The sequence below is a fragment of the Juglans microcarpa x Juglans regia genome, chromosome 3D, assembly GCF_004785595.1.
Source record: "Juglans microcarpa x Juglans regia isolate MS1-56 chromosome 3D, Jm3101_v1.0, whole genome shotgun sequence".
NCBI lineage: Eukaryota > Viridiplantae > Streptophyta > Magnoliopsida > Fagales > Juglandaceae > Juglans > Juglans microcarpa x Juglans regia.
The window spans coordinates 8,106,877-8,120,519 of NC_054598.1; the positions used below are offsets into that span (position 1 = coordinate 8,106,877).

The 13,643-nt window shown below is 39.2% G+C and overlaps 1 protein-coding gene across 2 annotated transcripts; it reads right to left on the bottom strand.

Annotated features, from left to right (window-relative positions):
- Window positions 1-915: 915 nt before the first annotated feature.
- Window positions 916-13,092, bottom strand: LOC121254789 (poly(A) polymerase I-like). 2 transcript variants are annotated; one of them, XM_041154942.1, is made up of 14 exons: window positions 12,876-13,092; window positions 12,599-12,665; window positions 12,352-12,471; window positions 11,454-11,551; window positions 10,543-10,626; window positions 4,666-4,799; window positions 4,460-4,532; window positions 4,322-4,367; window positions 4,107-4,216; window positions 3,849-3,956; window positions 3,698-3,757; window positions 3,340-3,401; window positions 2,237-2,552; window positions 916-1,708 (listed from the first exon to the last, which is right to left on the bottom strand). In XM_041154942.1, the coding sequence occupies exons 1-14, from the start codon at window positions 12,951-12,953 to the stop codon at window positions 1,490-1,492; spliced, it is 1,575 nt and encodes a 524-aa protein (XP_041010876.1). In that variant the 5' UTR covers window positions 12,954-13,092; the 3' UTR covers window positions 916-1,489. The 2 variants fall into 2 exon arrangements, with proteins under 2 accessions (XP_041010876.1, XP_041010875.1); XM_041154941.1 differs by having other exon boundaries at window positions 12,352-12,474; window positions 12,876-13,091.
- Between the last annotated feature and the right edge of the window lie 551 nt (window positions 13,093-13,643).

Genomic DNA, 13,643 nt, shown 5'->3' on the forward strand with positions numbered 1-13,643 from the left:
CTAGGTTGGAAAATTTTAGAGATTGAAGACATAAAGACATTTTTCAACAAAATACACTGCAATAAAATTTTTGAGTTTTACCGCTTATCCAACAACTCATTAGGTAGACATTTTCATGGATAGTGGTTCCTTAGAATATTTAGGGCCTTGGGGCAAATAAGCCCATGCGTTGGAAGATTCAAGTTTGAGATCTCAAGAGTCGAATTAGCTATTCAAGTTTGGATATTAGATCTTTAACCACGTGGTGAATAACATAAAGAATAGATAACATCTCAGATGAATCAGAAAAACTATCTTACCGATTTATTTGAGAGTTATCTAAAATAAACTTTGGAATTAGTTGTTATCAACATCTTCATACTTTTATAAATAATACATGAATGTAATACAATGAGATTTATTCATGTTCATATACTGAGAACATTTCTCTTTAACTTAGGCATCGGAGTACCCCAAGCATCTAGTGCCATCATTTTATTTGTTGCAGATTATCCAAGCAGTTGGTGGTGTTAAAAACGTCCTTAACAATTAGGTAGGCTTTCTTTTTATTTTTTTATGCTTCTGCAAATCTTTTGGTCTTTCTTGGACAAATGGGTGGAAGAAAGAAGACAAAGAACTTCCATTTCCTTAGTTTTGCATCCATGCAAGAAACAAAGTTCTAATTCTTTTCATTCTGGGTTTCATTTGAGGAGGGGACGCACGAATAGGAAATGCCAGGATGAAACGTTGTGTTTTGATCTTTAATAAAACACCATTTTATTAAAGATGAAATAACCCATATTTGAAGAGACGAGAAAATGGTATGTTGTGATTTCTTTGTAAGATACGCACAGTTTTATTAATTTGAGGTGGCGGTTACCCACCGGTTACACCAGCTGCTTGCACACAACATTTTTCAAATAAATATACCAACACAATCCCACAAAAGCATGAACTTTCTTCAAGATAACCTATTCCTAAACAAAACACGATAAGGTAAGAGCACCTGAACTACTTGTGGTCGAGGGTGTAATCGTAATACACGGCTCAATTCAAAATTTCAAGCCCCAGCTCATGTTTAATAGTCATTCGTAACCTTGATACCACTCGTTTGCATCTTTTTCCAAGTAAAAAGGCATCAACTGATTAAGATTTGCACGTCTAGAGAATAGTAACAAGCCAATACTCCTTCATCGATCTTGGAAATCCCTTAGATGCCAGCTGATTTGATCTGTCCTGCCCATTGCACAACATCCATTATTAAACACTTCAAACTTCGAGTACAATCCAGTTCTTCCCAGTTCCCACACTGTATTTATGCATTGCAGTCACAAAATCATGGATCCAGCACAAACGACAGTTCCCCGTTTGCCTTACCTTGTAATATTGACTTTTAAGGCAAAGAAACACATGCACCCAGAAAGAAACAGCATGGCATGGAGTGGCTCAAAACTCGGTTCTTATAACCGGTTATTGCTCCCATTATATACTATTTGACTACGAAGAATTTTCAGGTAGCAATGTGCTTGTCTCTGTTTTGGTGAGGAGGATAAATAGTGTCAAAAACAATCCTAGCAAACAAATGTCGAACCTCCTTCAAGCTCCCTGATGCCAAAGACTCATAGTCAATTTGTTTCCCCCTTTTGGGGACACATCCTCTTTCCATTCCTCTTCCAGCGCATTCAAAAATCTTGGATACCCTCAGAGACAATGCCCATGGGATAAAAACCTGTGAATAAGGACAGAAAATCAGATTATTTGGTACCCACCAAAATAAAATGTTAAAAGTAAATATAAACGACAAGGTTTTAATCAAAGCCAAAATGAGTATTTCTTTAAATACACAGCTCATTTGCATAGTTATTCTTCAAAGTCATGAAGATGATATCCATTTGTTGAACTTTCCCCAGAGGCCCAGCCTGTACAGGTGCTTCCCCACCCTTTTTTATTACACTGGGCAATGGCATTGGTTAAGAAAAAGATAAGTTGCTTGTTGCACCCACCAAAGCAAGCAACTGAACAGTGAACTTCCAGAATACAAATAAAAGTCTAAAGTAAAACAGGAGGGGTTTGACATCTATAACAAACCTAAGTAACACACGTAAGGTGAGTAATCTATGGCAAAGCACCAGGGCTCCCTCCACATCCCCCCCATCTTTTAAACAGATGCAGGGACTTGTACCAGCGAGTAATCAAAATGTTATTCATCTCCTGTTCTTATAAAAAGTAAAGCTTAACTGAACAATCAAGTCCTCACCATATCTGAGTATGGTGCTTCTGGGTACTTGGCCATTGCTTGGGAAACGTAAAATTGATCTGTCATCTTGCATAATGCAGCTTTGACAGACACTGAAAGATCAATAACATCATCCATTATTGCATCATTGAAGTCTATATCTCGAGGTTCTAATAATTCATCAAAGCTTGGGAAATATGGTTGGGAGATCCCCCTAGCAATTTCTACAGCTTCAGACAAAGATCCACCACTGTGGACAGCAAGGCCGAATGCAGCAACAACCATAGGATCACGAGGTCGGTCAACCAGAGCTTTATGAAATGCTAAGATAGCAATCCTACATTCATAAAACCATTAGCTTGCAAGTGGTTCCAAAATGCTTGGGTATACAGATAAACATCAATACATCATGTATGACTGACTAAAAGGGACAGAAGATAAACTGTTGTTCAACAGAGATATATATATATATATATATATATATACATATATGGTATTAAATCCCCAGAACCCATTAGACTGCCCAGCACTCCATGCCAAATCAACGTAACTTCATGACGCTTGGTTCACAATTTATGATATCTAGGGCATTAACTTGACAGCATCAAGTTCTAGCTCACCTTAACTTCACAAGAACTGCCTAATGCTAACACAAGAAAAATAATGGACTGATTGTTTCATGATCTTGAATAAATGAAGCATAAACTGCAATGGAACTCTCCTGTGAAGCTAGTTACACTCTTTGCCCGATAAATGACTTGATTACATAACATTTCACTGTTCAACAATTTGCCATTATTGGTCTTAATTAATACTGCCATGCAGTAGATTAAGTGGGAAACTTCGTCAATTCAACAACCATAAAATTTTAACCTTATCTTCAAACAACTAACAACCACAACAACATTAAAGACAAACTTTAACCAAACAGTGCACTAGTAAAATATATATTTGATTGGAGACCAGCAACCAAAATTCTTTCTGTATGAACTAAGCACACAAGCTTGCAGAAGAGTGTGACCTCAGCATGCTGACAATAAATTTAATGTAGAGTAACTAGCTTTGAGTTTCTCAAAAAGATTTTAGCAACAATAACTTGCTTCAACTACTGAAAGAGTCCTCACCATAAGCTACAATGGCATGGCCGATTAGGTGCCACAAGTTTATCGAGATTGGAAAACAAAGACTGCAAAAGGTCAAACCAAAAGGCAATCATGTTAATTATGATGCAAGATAGAGAGGGAACCTTTTGTAACAATTGAAGTGAATTCAGAGACAAATGACAGTGGTAAACATGGCGCAAGGATATCTGTCATCTAAATTAGATTCTCAGAACATCAGGGTATAGCTCGGCATAGGTGGGAAATGGAGTTATTCTATATCACAATTTGATTTGACATTACAATAGAGGAAAGGTTCAGTAGCTGCTTATAGATGGGCACTACATGACAACATATGCTGTTGATAAACATCTTCACTTACTAGAAGCATGTTAGATCTCCCATCACGCCTCCGAAACCCTTGGGAAGCAAAATAAGATGCCTGGGTGATGCAACTAATTAGAAGATATTCATAAAAAAAAGGATCGTGTAAAAGTTGTTGCATAATATCAACATATGGCACAATTCCTCACTTGGATGGGCAGAAGTATCTCTAAAAGTCCAAATCTCCACAATAACCTCAAGGAAGCTTCTGCAGACCCAAAAGCCAGCATATAATTCATTTCCAAGAGGATCCTCCCCTACAGCATTTGGAAATGAATAGAAGATGAACATGAAGTATCCATACGACCATACACTGAGTACCAAGAGACTTTAGACTTTTTTTTTTCCCCGGGGGGGGGGGGGGGGGGGGGTTGTTGTGGGGTTGTTAAACTAAGAATCTAAGATACCTTATCAAGTTTTAACACCGAGCAAGCTAATTCTCTTACAGAAAGAGCTGTGTCTTTGGTGAAACGAAATCCTAAACGAGCTGCAATTCTGACTGCACGTAAAATGCGAGCTGTGGAATGAGTAGACAACAGAGTAAGTGCTGATTTCTAAGTACTGACACTGAAAACTGTGAATCATACAAACTAGATTTCTGAAATAGCAAGCATATGCTCACCACAGTCCTCCACAAAAGAAACATTTGCAGGTATCACAGTACGCACCTGCAAGTAAATTTTGAAGAGATGAACAATGGAGGAAGTTTAAGTAAATTAACAAGTTTTAGCATTTTAACCATAATGAAATACAAGCACACTTTAAATTTTTTGATATCTTCCATCCCTCCCATATAGTCATACACTACTTGTGCATATGGATCAAGCATCAACCTGCAATGACAAATGAGAGTATTAGCAATATATAAAGCAGGGACAGTGTTGATAACATAAAATATTGAAATACAACTCAAACCACTCTTTATATATTAAGTTTTGCCCCGACATCCAATGACAAATACATAACCCATTAATAGTAAAGTCTCGCTGTATGCAATTCCTCCAGCGAATATAGTCACGCCCCTTGCAGCCGGAAGGTTTACTGAAATTATTACCCAACTTCCAACTGGACTTACCAACAGAGGTGCTGAAACTTGAAACCTAAATCATGAGACAATCCCAATAATTAGGTCAAAGTACTATTTAAAAAAAAAAAAAAAAAGTAAACGATATTATTGATAGACAAAGCCCAAGTACACAAGATGGTATACAAGACACAAGACCTATCTAAGTCGCATAAGTGAAAACAAGAAAATCATGTAAATTAAGACCATTAAAATCTATAGCTATGGCCCATAGAATAAAGTACGGAAAAATAAAGATCGAAGCTCATCAAGTGTCCGCTCTTTATCTACAAATGTCCGATTGTTACGCTCTCGCCATACGCACCACATAATACAGATAGGGACCATTTGGCATCTACCATACGACTTTGAGTTGTGGGGCACCTCCCGGAAGTGTCCAGCTGGCCAAGAGCTCAACCACTATGGTAGGCATTTCCCAATTTAACTCTACTTGGCTGAACACTTCAATCCACAAGGCTCTAGCTGTCTCACAATGTAGCAAGAGATGATCCACTGACTTGCCAGCTTTCTTTCACATACAACACCAATCTAAGATAACGGCGCAGCGCTTCCTCAGATTATCGGTTGTCAGATGCTTGCCCAGGGTAGCTGTCCAAATGAAGAAAAGTGCTTTGGGGGCGCCTTATTCCTCCAAAGTTTCCTCTATGGGAATTGAGTACTCGGTAAATGTGTGAGAGATTTATAGAAAGATCGAACCGAGAAAGCACCCTTACCTGCAGGTGTCCACCACAGCTTATCGGCTCGCATTCCGTTCAGCGTCACAAAGTATACTAGGCTGAAGAAAGTCTCAAAGCTGTCTACTTCCCAATCTTGGGCCGCTCTATTGAAGATGATGTTCCAGTGGACTTGATCCCCCGATAGCACCGTGAGGTCTGCCACTGAAGCTTCTTGATCACATGCCAACCGAAAGACGGATGGAAATGAATCCTTTAGAGCCTCCTCCCCACACCATATGCCTCAAAAATTTTATCCGAGTACTCGCACCTAGCACAAATTTGGTATGGCGTGTGAACATCCCCCACCCTCGTCTAATATGCTTCCAAATCCCCACCCCATAAGCCCCATTCACCTCACTAGTACACCAATCCCCCCACATATTACCGTGTTTGCAATCAACCACCAATTTCCAAAGGGCTTCTAGTTCTATATTATATCTCCATAGCCATTGCTCAAGAAGGGTCTGATTGAAAGTTCTCATATTTTTTAACCCCAACCCACTTGAAGAAATTGGCCTGCACACCTTGTCCCAACTACCTAAATGGAACTTGAATTCGTCCCTCATCCCGTTCCATAAGAAATTACAATGGAGTTTTTCAATCCTTGTCGCCACACTAGCTGGAATTGGAAATAAAGACAAAATAAATTGGTAGGTTAGAAAGAGTACTCTTGATTAGAGTCACCCGGCCTCCTTTTGATAGGTAGAGTCGCGTCCACTTTGCCAATCTTCGTTCTATCTTCTTGATAACTATATCCCAGATTGATAGCACCCATGAAGCTACCCCCAACGGCAATTCCAATTATTTCATAGGAAGAGAGGCGACCTTACACCTAAGTGTGCTGGCTAATTCCTGGGTGTTGCTGACATTCCCGACTGGCACTAGTTCTGACTTATCAAAATTCACTCTCAAACTTGACGCTGCTTTGAAACATAATAAAAGTGCCTTCAGTGCCCTAAGTTGGTTTTAATCTGCCTCGCAAAAGATTAAGGTGTCATCTGCAAATAATAAATGAGAGATAGTGATAAGGCCCCTATTGGGGTCACCTACTGAAAATCCAGCCACAAAACCATTGCTAACCACGACCGATAGCATCCTACTATGGGCCTCCATAATGACAACAAAGAGAAGTGGGGACAGCGAATCTCCTTGTCTCAAGCCACGAGAACTACTGAAGAAACCAGTTGAGCTGCCATTAATCAAAACTGAGAACCTAGCCATTGAAATGCACCATCTAATCCACATACACCATCTCTCCCCAAATCCACATCTCTCCAACAAATACAGAAGGAAGTCCCAGTTTACATAGTCGTATGTCTTTTCCATGTCTAGCTTGCAAATAATCCCAGCACTCCCAGACTTTAATCTACCATCTAGGCATTCGTTGGCTATAAGGACTGAATCCAGGATTTGACGACCCTTTACAAATGCATTTTGTGGCTTCGAAATTATCTTACCTAATGCCTCTCCTAGCCTGTTTGCGAGCACCATGGAGATAATTTTGTACACCTCAATGATGAGGCTAATGGGCCTAAAATCTTTCACCTCTGATGCTCCACTCTTCTTTGGGATCAATGCAATAAACGTAGAATTTAGGCTTTTTTCAAACTTCCTGGATGAGAACAATTCCTGAAACACGTTTATAATGTTCTCTTTCACAACCTCTAAACAAGTTTGGAAAAAACCCATCGAGAATCCATCTGGACCTGGTGCTTTATCATTAGCCATTCCTTTTACTACATCATAAACCTCCACCTCCTCAAAAGATCTCTCCAGCAAAGACGCTGTTTGTGGTTCAATAGAGTCGAAATCGAGACCATCAGGTTTTGGCCTCCACCCCTCTCGTTTTGTACACAGCTGTTCAAAGAAATCCACCACATGATCCCGGATCACAGGAGCCTCCATGCAATCTATACCATTAATATTCAGCATCTCAATTGTATTTTTTTTTTTTTTTCTGAGAATTAGCCACCCTATGAAAGAATTTTGTGCATCCGTCCCCTTCATTCAACCATAGTGCTCTTGACTTCTGACACCAAGAATTCTCCTATAGGGAAATACTCTCTCCAACTCTGAAGCCAACTCTACCTTTCGCGATATTTCTTCTGGGGAAAGGACTCTATCCTCAAGTATCCTCTAAAAAACTTGTATTTCCTCCACCAATTTTTTCTTGTGCTCCCCTAAGTCTCCAAAAGATTGGGAGTTCCAAAGTTTTAAATCATTCTTTAAAGCTTTTAGTTTGCCTGCAAGTATAAAAGAGGGAGTACTTTGAAACTGATAAGATAACCACCAATTTCTTACCCTGTCCACAAAGCCTTCACTCTTAAGCCACATGTTTTTGAATTTAAAATATTGACGCCCTCCTTGGATACCTCTACTATCCAACATGATGGGAAAATGATTTGAGTAAAGGCGAGGCAACCTCTTTGACACACCTTCGGGTAATGTATTTTCCAATTTGGAGAGATTAGGAATCTGTCTAGTCGAGACCACGTCTGATTATTGGACCAAGTGAATGGGCCCCTAATGAGGGGAAGATCCACCAGATTCAAGTAAAAAATACATGCTGAAAAATCTGTCATAGCTGGGCGTAAATGACTGTCTCCGAATCTTTCGCTAGGGAACCTTGTAATGTTAAAATCTCTGCCTATGCACCAGGGGAGGTCCCACCAACTATATAATGCAGAAATTTCTTCCCATAAGTCTTCTGATACTGTCAACATTCGGCCCGTATACACTTGCAAAAGCCCACAAGAAATTATCTTCCACAATTTTAAAAGAACAGGCCACTGTGTACTCCCCTACAAAATCCTCCATTTTCTCCACCACCCTTCTATCCCACATCACTAAGATTCCACCTGAAGCCCCGTTTGAAGCCAGATAAATTCAATCTGCATAAGGACAGTTCCAAACACTTCGCACTACTTTTCTAAACACCAATTTCAGCTTTGTTTCTTGTAAACAAACGAAGTCCACCCTTCATCCCTGAAGCAAGTTTTTTATGCGTAGATGCTTATTTGCCTCATTCAACCTACAGACGTTCCAAGACACGATTTTCAACTTCATAAAGGAGATATAATTCCCTTCCCTTTGGATCTATCGCGGCTTGAGCTGCCCTCATAGTTCAAGGACCATTTGAGTCTCTTAAGCTCCTGTTGTTTCTTAGTCTCAGATTTCTTAGACTAGGAGTGACCCACCTCAATGGCAGTTAGAAGAATCATAAACTGTTCCTCAAAGCCCACACACTCCATTCCCACACAGCATTGAATTCCCTTTACCTTTTGAAGCACCCAGTCATACACATTGAACTCATATGGTAACTCACATTTCAGAGGAAAAGGCTCCCCATCTCCTGAAGCCCATTGCACACTTGAAGACATCCCCTTCTCCTCCCCCCCCCCCCCAAACAGATTTTTGCCCTCCCATTCGACCACAATACCCTCATTGATCTCCACATCATTGCCAGAGAATGGAGTTGTTAATAGTGTATCAGGAACCATCACCACCTCACTTCCACCAAGGTAAAGAATCTGAGATAGCCCCACGTCACTTTCCTCATTGAGCTCCATACTCATCTCACCTTCTCCTTCCGACAACATCTCGAGATGCTCCTCAGAATGAAATAAGGCCTCCGTCGGAGGAGGTGGAGGTTCCAATGTGCCTATCGGCATTTTCTAGCCACACTGGATCGGGAATGGGGCTTTTGAAGGCAAGATCTTCTCTGTTTCCTTGTTTTGCAGCAACACTGGCATATCCACCACCATCGACAATGTTTTCTGGGACACTGTCGATGGTCCCACCTCAGGCTGCCTTACATCTGCAGGTTTCTTCTGCAAGGGTGCGAGGTTGTCGTTGTTGGTGGGTCGAAGGGGGACTTTGTTACGTATCCTCCACACGGGCTAAGATTTTGGGTTAGGGGGCTCGGACCTAGTTGTGTGAGGCCTAGGCCCCCAGTTGTTACTGAAGCCCGCGTGATACTGGGTCATGCAATTGGGCTCAAGCCCAATTGATTGGGGCCTTGCGTTGCCCAAATGATTGGAGCCCTGAAGTAATGGGCCAAGACCCTTGTTAAGTGGGTAAGCTCCCACAGACAAACCCATGCTAGGCCCATTTCTTGCTGAGCCCATCTCCACTTTTATAAGCCAATCCACTTTGGATTGTAGTGAATTCAGTTGAGACTTTACGTCTAGAAGAGAGGTAAGTACCTCCCCTCCTGCCATGACGCCTGAGGGTTTGCCACCACAACCCTGCCATTGTACTGGACGAAACTCTCTATCAGAGTTGTGTCCCATACCCTACCTTGCAGTAGTAGCTCTCTGCCCTACCATGCCGTCGTCCCCTATACGTAGATCACGGGGTTGCTGCACCATTAGTGCCTCCCTATAGGTGTGATGTTGTGGCTGAGCCTTCAACTCATTTGATCTCTTCAGAGTTGCTTCATTGTGAATGGTCTTCCCATCGTGAATAAATTCCCACAGAGCCTCCCCATCCTCTTCCACCCTCTACCCTCCTCCTCAGGAATGAAGATAAAATTCCTTCTACCACCACCACCGTATTCCACCACCGCGATGTAATGACCTCGAACATTCGAATAGGGTTGCGCAATAAAACTGCGGCTGCCTTCCTTGACTGTGGTGAAATAGTCTTTTTTTTCTTCCTTCATGCAAGCTTCCATGGCCTTTGCCAACCATTGCACCGTTGGAGGGCCCAAAACCACCCTTAACACCACCCTCCAGCTTCTTTCTGTAATATAACCAGCCGACCCCCCTCCACAAATGAAAAAGCTTTTGATTCTATTACAATGTCTTTTGAAAACACCATTCTGAAAATACACCAGCACCCAGAAAACTCAAAACGCGCCGTCACAGACCACTCAAAGTACTATTCCAAGCATGAGCTAGTCAAGTTGCCTTTACGGCATAATCAATAGTTAGATATTAGTTTTTTTTGTTTTTGATAGGTAGTTAGATATTAGTTTTTTTTTTTTAATAAGTAATAGTTAGATATTAATTAAAAAATTAAAGCATATGACTGTACACAAACCTCCACAATGGTATCATTGACATGAACGTGGCATATGGGAAATCGTTTCCCAACAATCTCGCATCGCATAAATGTTTTCCGTACCTGCAGACAGTTGCGGACCTTGGTGAATTACATCTCAAATAAGCATCGCAACTATGTAGTTCATTACATGTTTACTTAACAAAAAAAAAATTATGTAGTTCATTACAATATGAAATAAACAACTGGAAAAAATGCACAGAATCCAATCTGAGAATCCAATCTAAATTATTAATGCAAGGTTTTGGATGTTGTGAATGCGATTGAGGTTTAAAATTACACTCTATAGTAGTGCAACTTTTAGGTTGGACTATGTCCTGAAAATGAGTGGGTGTTCACATTCTTTGGTCATGATCCAAATACACCTTTCCCCAATTCTTCAAAAACAATTGCCTTATGCATGTTGTCTTGGGTGACCACAGTCTCCACATTCAGCACAAGCAAGATTTTTTTTTTCTATGATTACCTATTCCAACCTCAAAGCAAGTAAAATCTATTCTTGCCATAACATGATTGAATAAGCATCGACATAATACTATGATTCAGATTTTTAGATACAGGACAATAGTCATCGGTTGTGAAAATGATATGGTTAGTTTCTTTATAAGAATCAGAACTCTTTACATCAAAAGTGGAAGTTAAGATTTTCGATACATGAATTTCTTTTCTTTTCTAAGTGTGATTTCACCAATGAGCTATGGCTCAGTGACATTGAAAGGGTGTCTTCACTTCCATGCAATGCTAGTGTCAAATATTAGGGGTTCATGTCACTTTTCTATGATGGACAAGACAGGTTAGAAACTAAGATCCTTAATAACTGTGTTATAAATACTACATACACCCAAAAATTTAGCATGCCTAAAACAGGCCCAAATATAGATAGTGAAAACCTCCTTAAGTTCAGCAGACGTAATGATATCAAAGTCTTTTGGAGTTCTCTTCAGTATAAGATCTCGCACACAACCTCCAACAAGGTAGACCTCATATCCTGCACGGTTAACAAAATGATCAACTGAAGGTAGCAGAAAATGAATCAAGCAGTCAAAACATCAAAAAGGATGGTTGAAACTTATAATATGAACCATCCAATGTACATTTTACACTAGTCCCTATCTTATAAATGCTCCTCTAAATTCGAAATACAAAGCATCAAGGCATTTACTAACAGATAAAAACATTTTTTTTGAACTACAAAGCCATGCAACTAAAATAGGCTGTACAAGAATCTTTCATGAGAATACAGGAGTGTTCCTATAAGCTTGACTTTGATATTTTTCCAACCGTAAACAAGATTTTATTGATCATAAGAATAGGCAAAAGCCCAAGTATACGGGACAAGAGCAACGCCCAAGTGTGCTAGTTTAGTGATACAAGGAATTCATGAAAAGTCATGCCATGAAAATCAATTACAATCGACCAATAGAATAAAGTATTAAAAAATAAATTTCTAAGCTCATCCATTGACTGATCTCGGTCTTCAAAGCTTCTTTCATTCCTCTTACTCTAAATACACCACCATACTCATATTGGAACCATTTTCCATTGACTGGTCTCACTCTCGATATTTTAAGAATTACAATAAACGATTCTTCCCAGAAATATTTTCTTCCTTCAGCTTTTGTCGCATTCACTCCAATATACCATACTATCTGAATATACTCTGTTGCAAATGCAGCATAAGTGGAGTACAAGTATGAGTTTGCTCACAGATACATCCACCTTATCCACCACTTAATGCATAAAAAAGAAATGAAATCCAAGCTCAACAGATAATGAGACTTAGATCACCTTTTTTCCTTAGCCCGTTCAATACCACCCGCGTAGGCTTCGATATCATCCATGTTTCAATCCCTAGTACTTCAGAATTCAACTTCTTCCATTCGTGTCCCTTGTTATCCCTCCCAAATACTTCTATCACCACACAAGTTGAAAGCGGTCAGTTGCAACTTAATGAGACAAAAACATAGTAAAAGGTTCTATCAAGTACTGTATTTTTTTTTAACAAAAACAGAAAAAGCTTGCAAGGAATTACTACCTCCTTCGTGTTTAGACACTGGCTCAGCAACCAAATCAACCGCTGCAAGAGAACCGCTGTATCGCACCTGACAACGTAAAAAAACATCGTAACTCTCGAGCAGAATATTCACATTTAAGGGAAAGATTGAGATTCCAGCTTATATTAATCGATATTGAAATCATTAGCAGAACAAAACAAAAAATTTCTATCGTAATCGATCAAAATTTTATTTTACTCATTCAAAAAATAAGCAAAAACTAATATATGGCTCGCAGAGGAAAAAGAGAGTAAAAACCTTTCGGACGCAGAAAACAAGAGGGCGACGAAAAGTGAGTTGAGTCCTCAATGCTATCCCGACAGGAGTGAACGCCATTGATACTCAGAGCAGAGGGAAGGAAGGGATTCACCATGTCATTACATGAAAATTCTCGAGGTTGAGAATGGAGGAGGATGTTCGGAAGCTTGAATAGAAGACAGATGTAGATAGGCCTCTGATTATTGTCTCAGGATAATCAGCTAGTGTAATTTGAGCTAAAGATATCTTTCAAGCCCATGTCACCAATTTTAGGGCTCAAACCCAAAGACATTGGGCCTGTCAACATCTACATTTATTACGATGTTCCGCGTATTATTTTCACTTTAGACAATTTTTTTTTTCAACAATACTGGTGCAGTTATAAAATGGATTATATAAAAATAATTTTATATATTGATATATTTTCATGTAAATTTTTAGATTTATTTTATAATAAAAATAAATTTATAATCTAAAATTTATAAAAATTATTTTACATAATTTTTTTTTTTATAAACAGGAAATATTCATTGAAATCAAATAAAATCTTTACAAATAGAATTCTTATAATGCCAAATAACTTGACTTCCAAATAAAATTATTTATTTTTAATTATATTTTTTGATAAACAGAAAACATTCATTGAAATCAAATAAAATCCTTACAAATAGAAATCTTATCAAACCAAATAGTTATAAAAATAATTATTTTTACATAATTAGTTTATAACTAGAATATTTATCTTTCTCAAATGGATGAGTTGACGAC

Bases quoted from the DNA above. Each gene is read 5' to 3' on its own strand.
- LOC121254789 (XM_041154941.1), bottom strand. From the start codon at position 12,953: ATGGCGTTCACTCCTGTCGGGATAGCATTGAGGACTCAACTCACTTTT. The intron at 12,475-12,598 runs GTAGTAATTCCT...GTGTGGTGATAG, and splicing joins AGTGTCTAAACACGAAGGAG to AAGTATTTGGGAGGGATAAC. The intron at 4,800-10,542 runs GTTTGTGTACAG...CTCATGATTTAG, and splicing joins TCAATGATACCATTGTGGAG to GTTTCAAGTTTCAGCACCTC.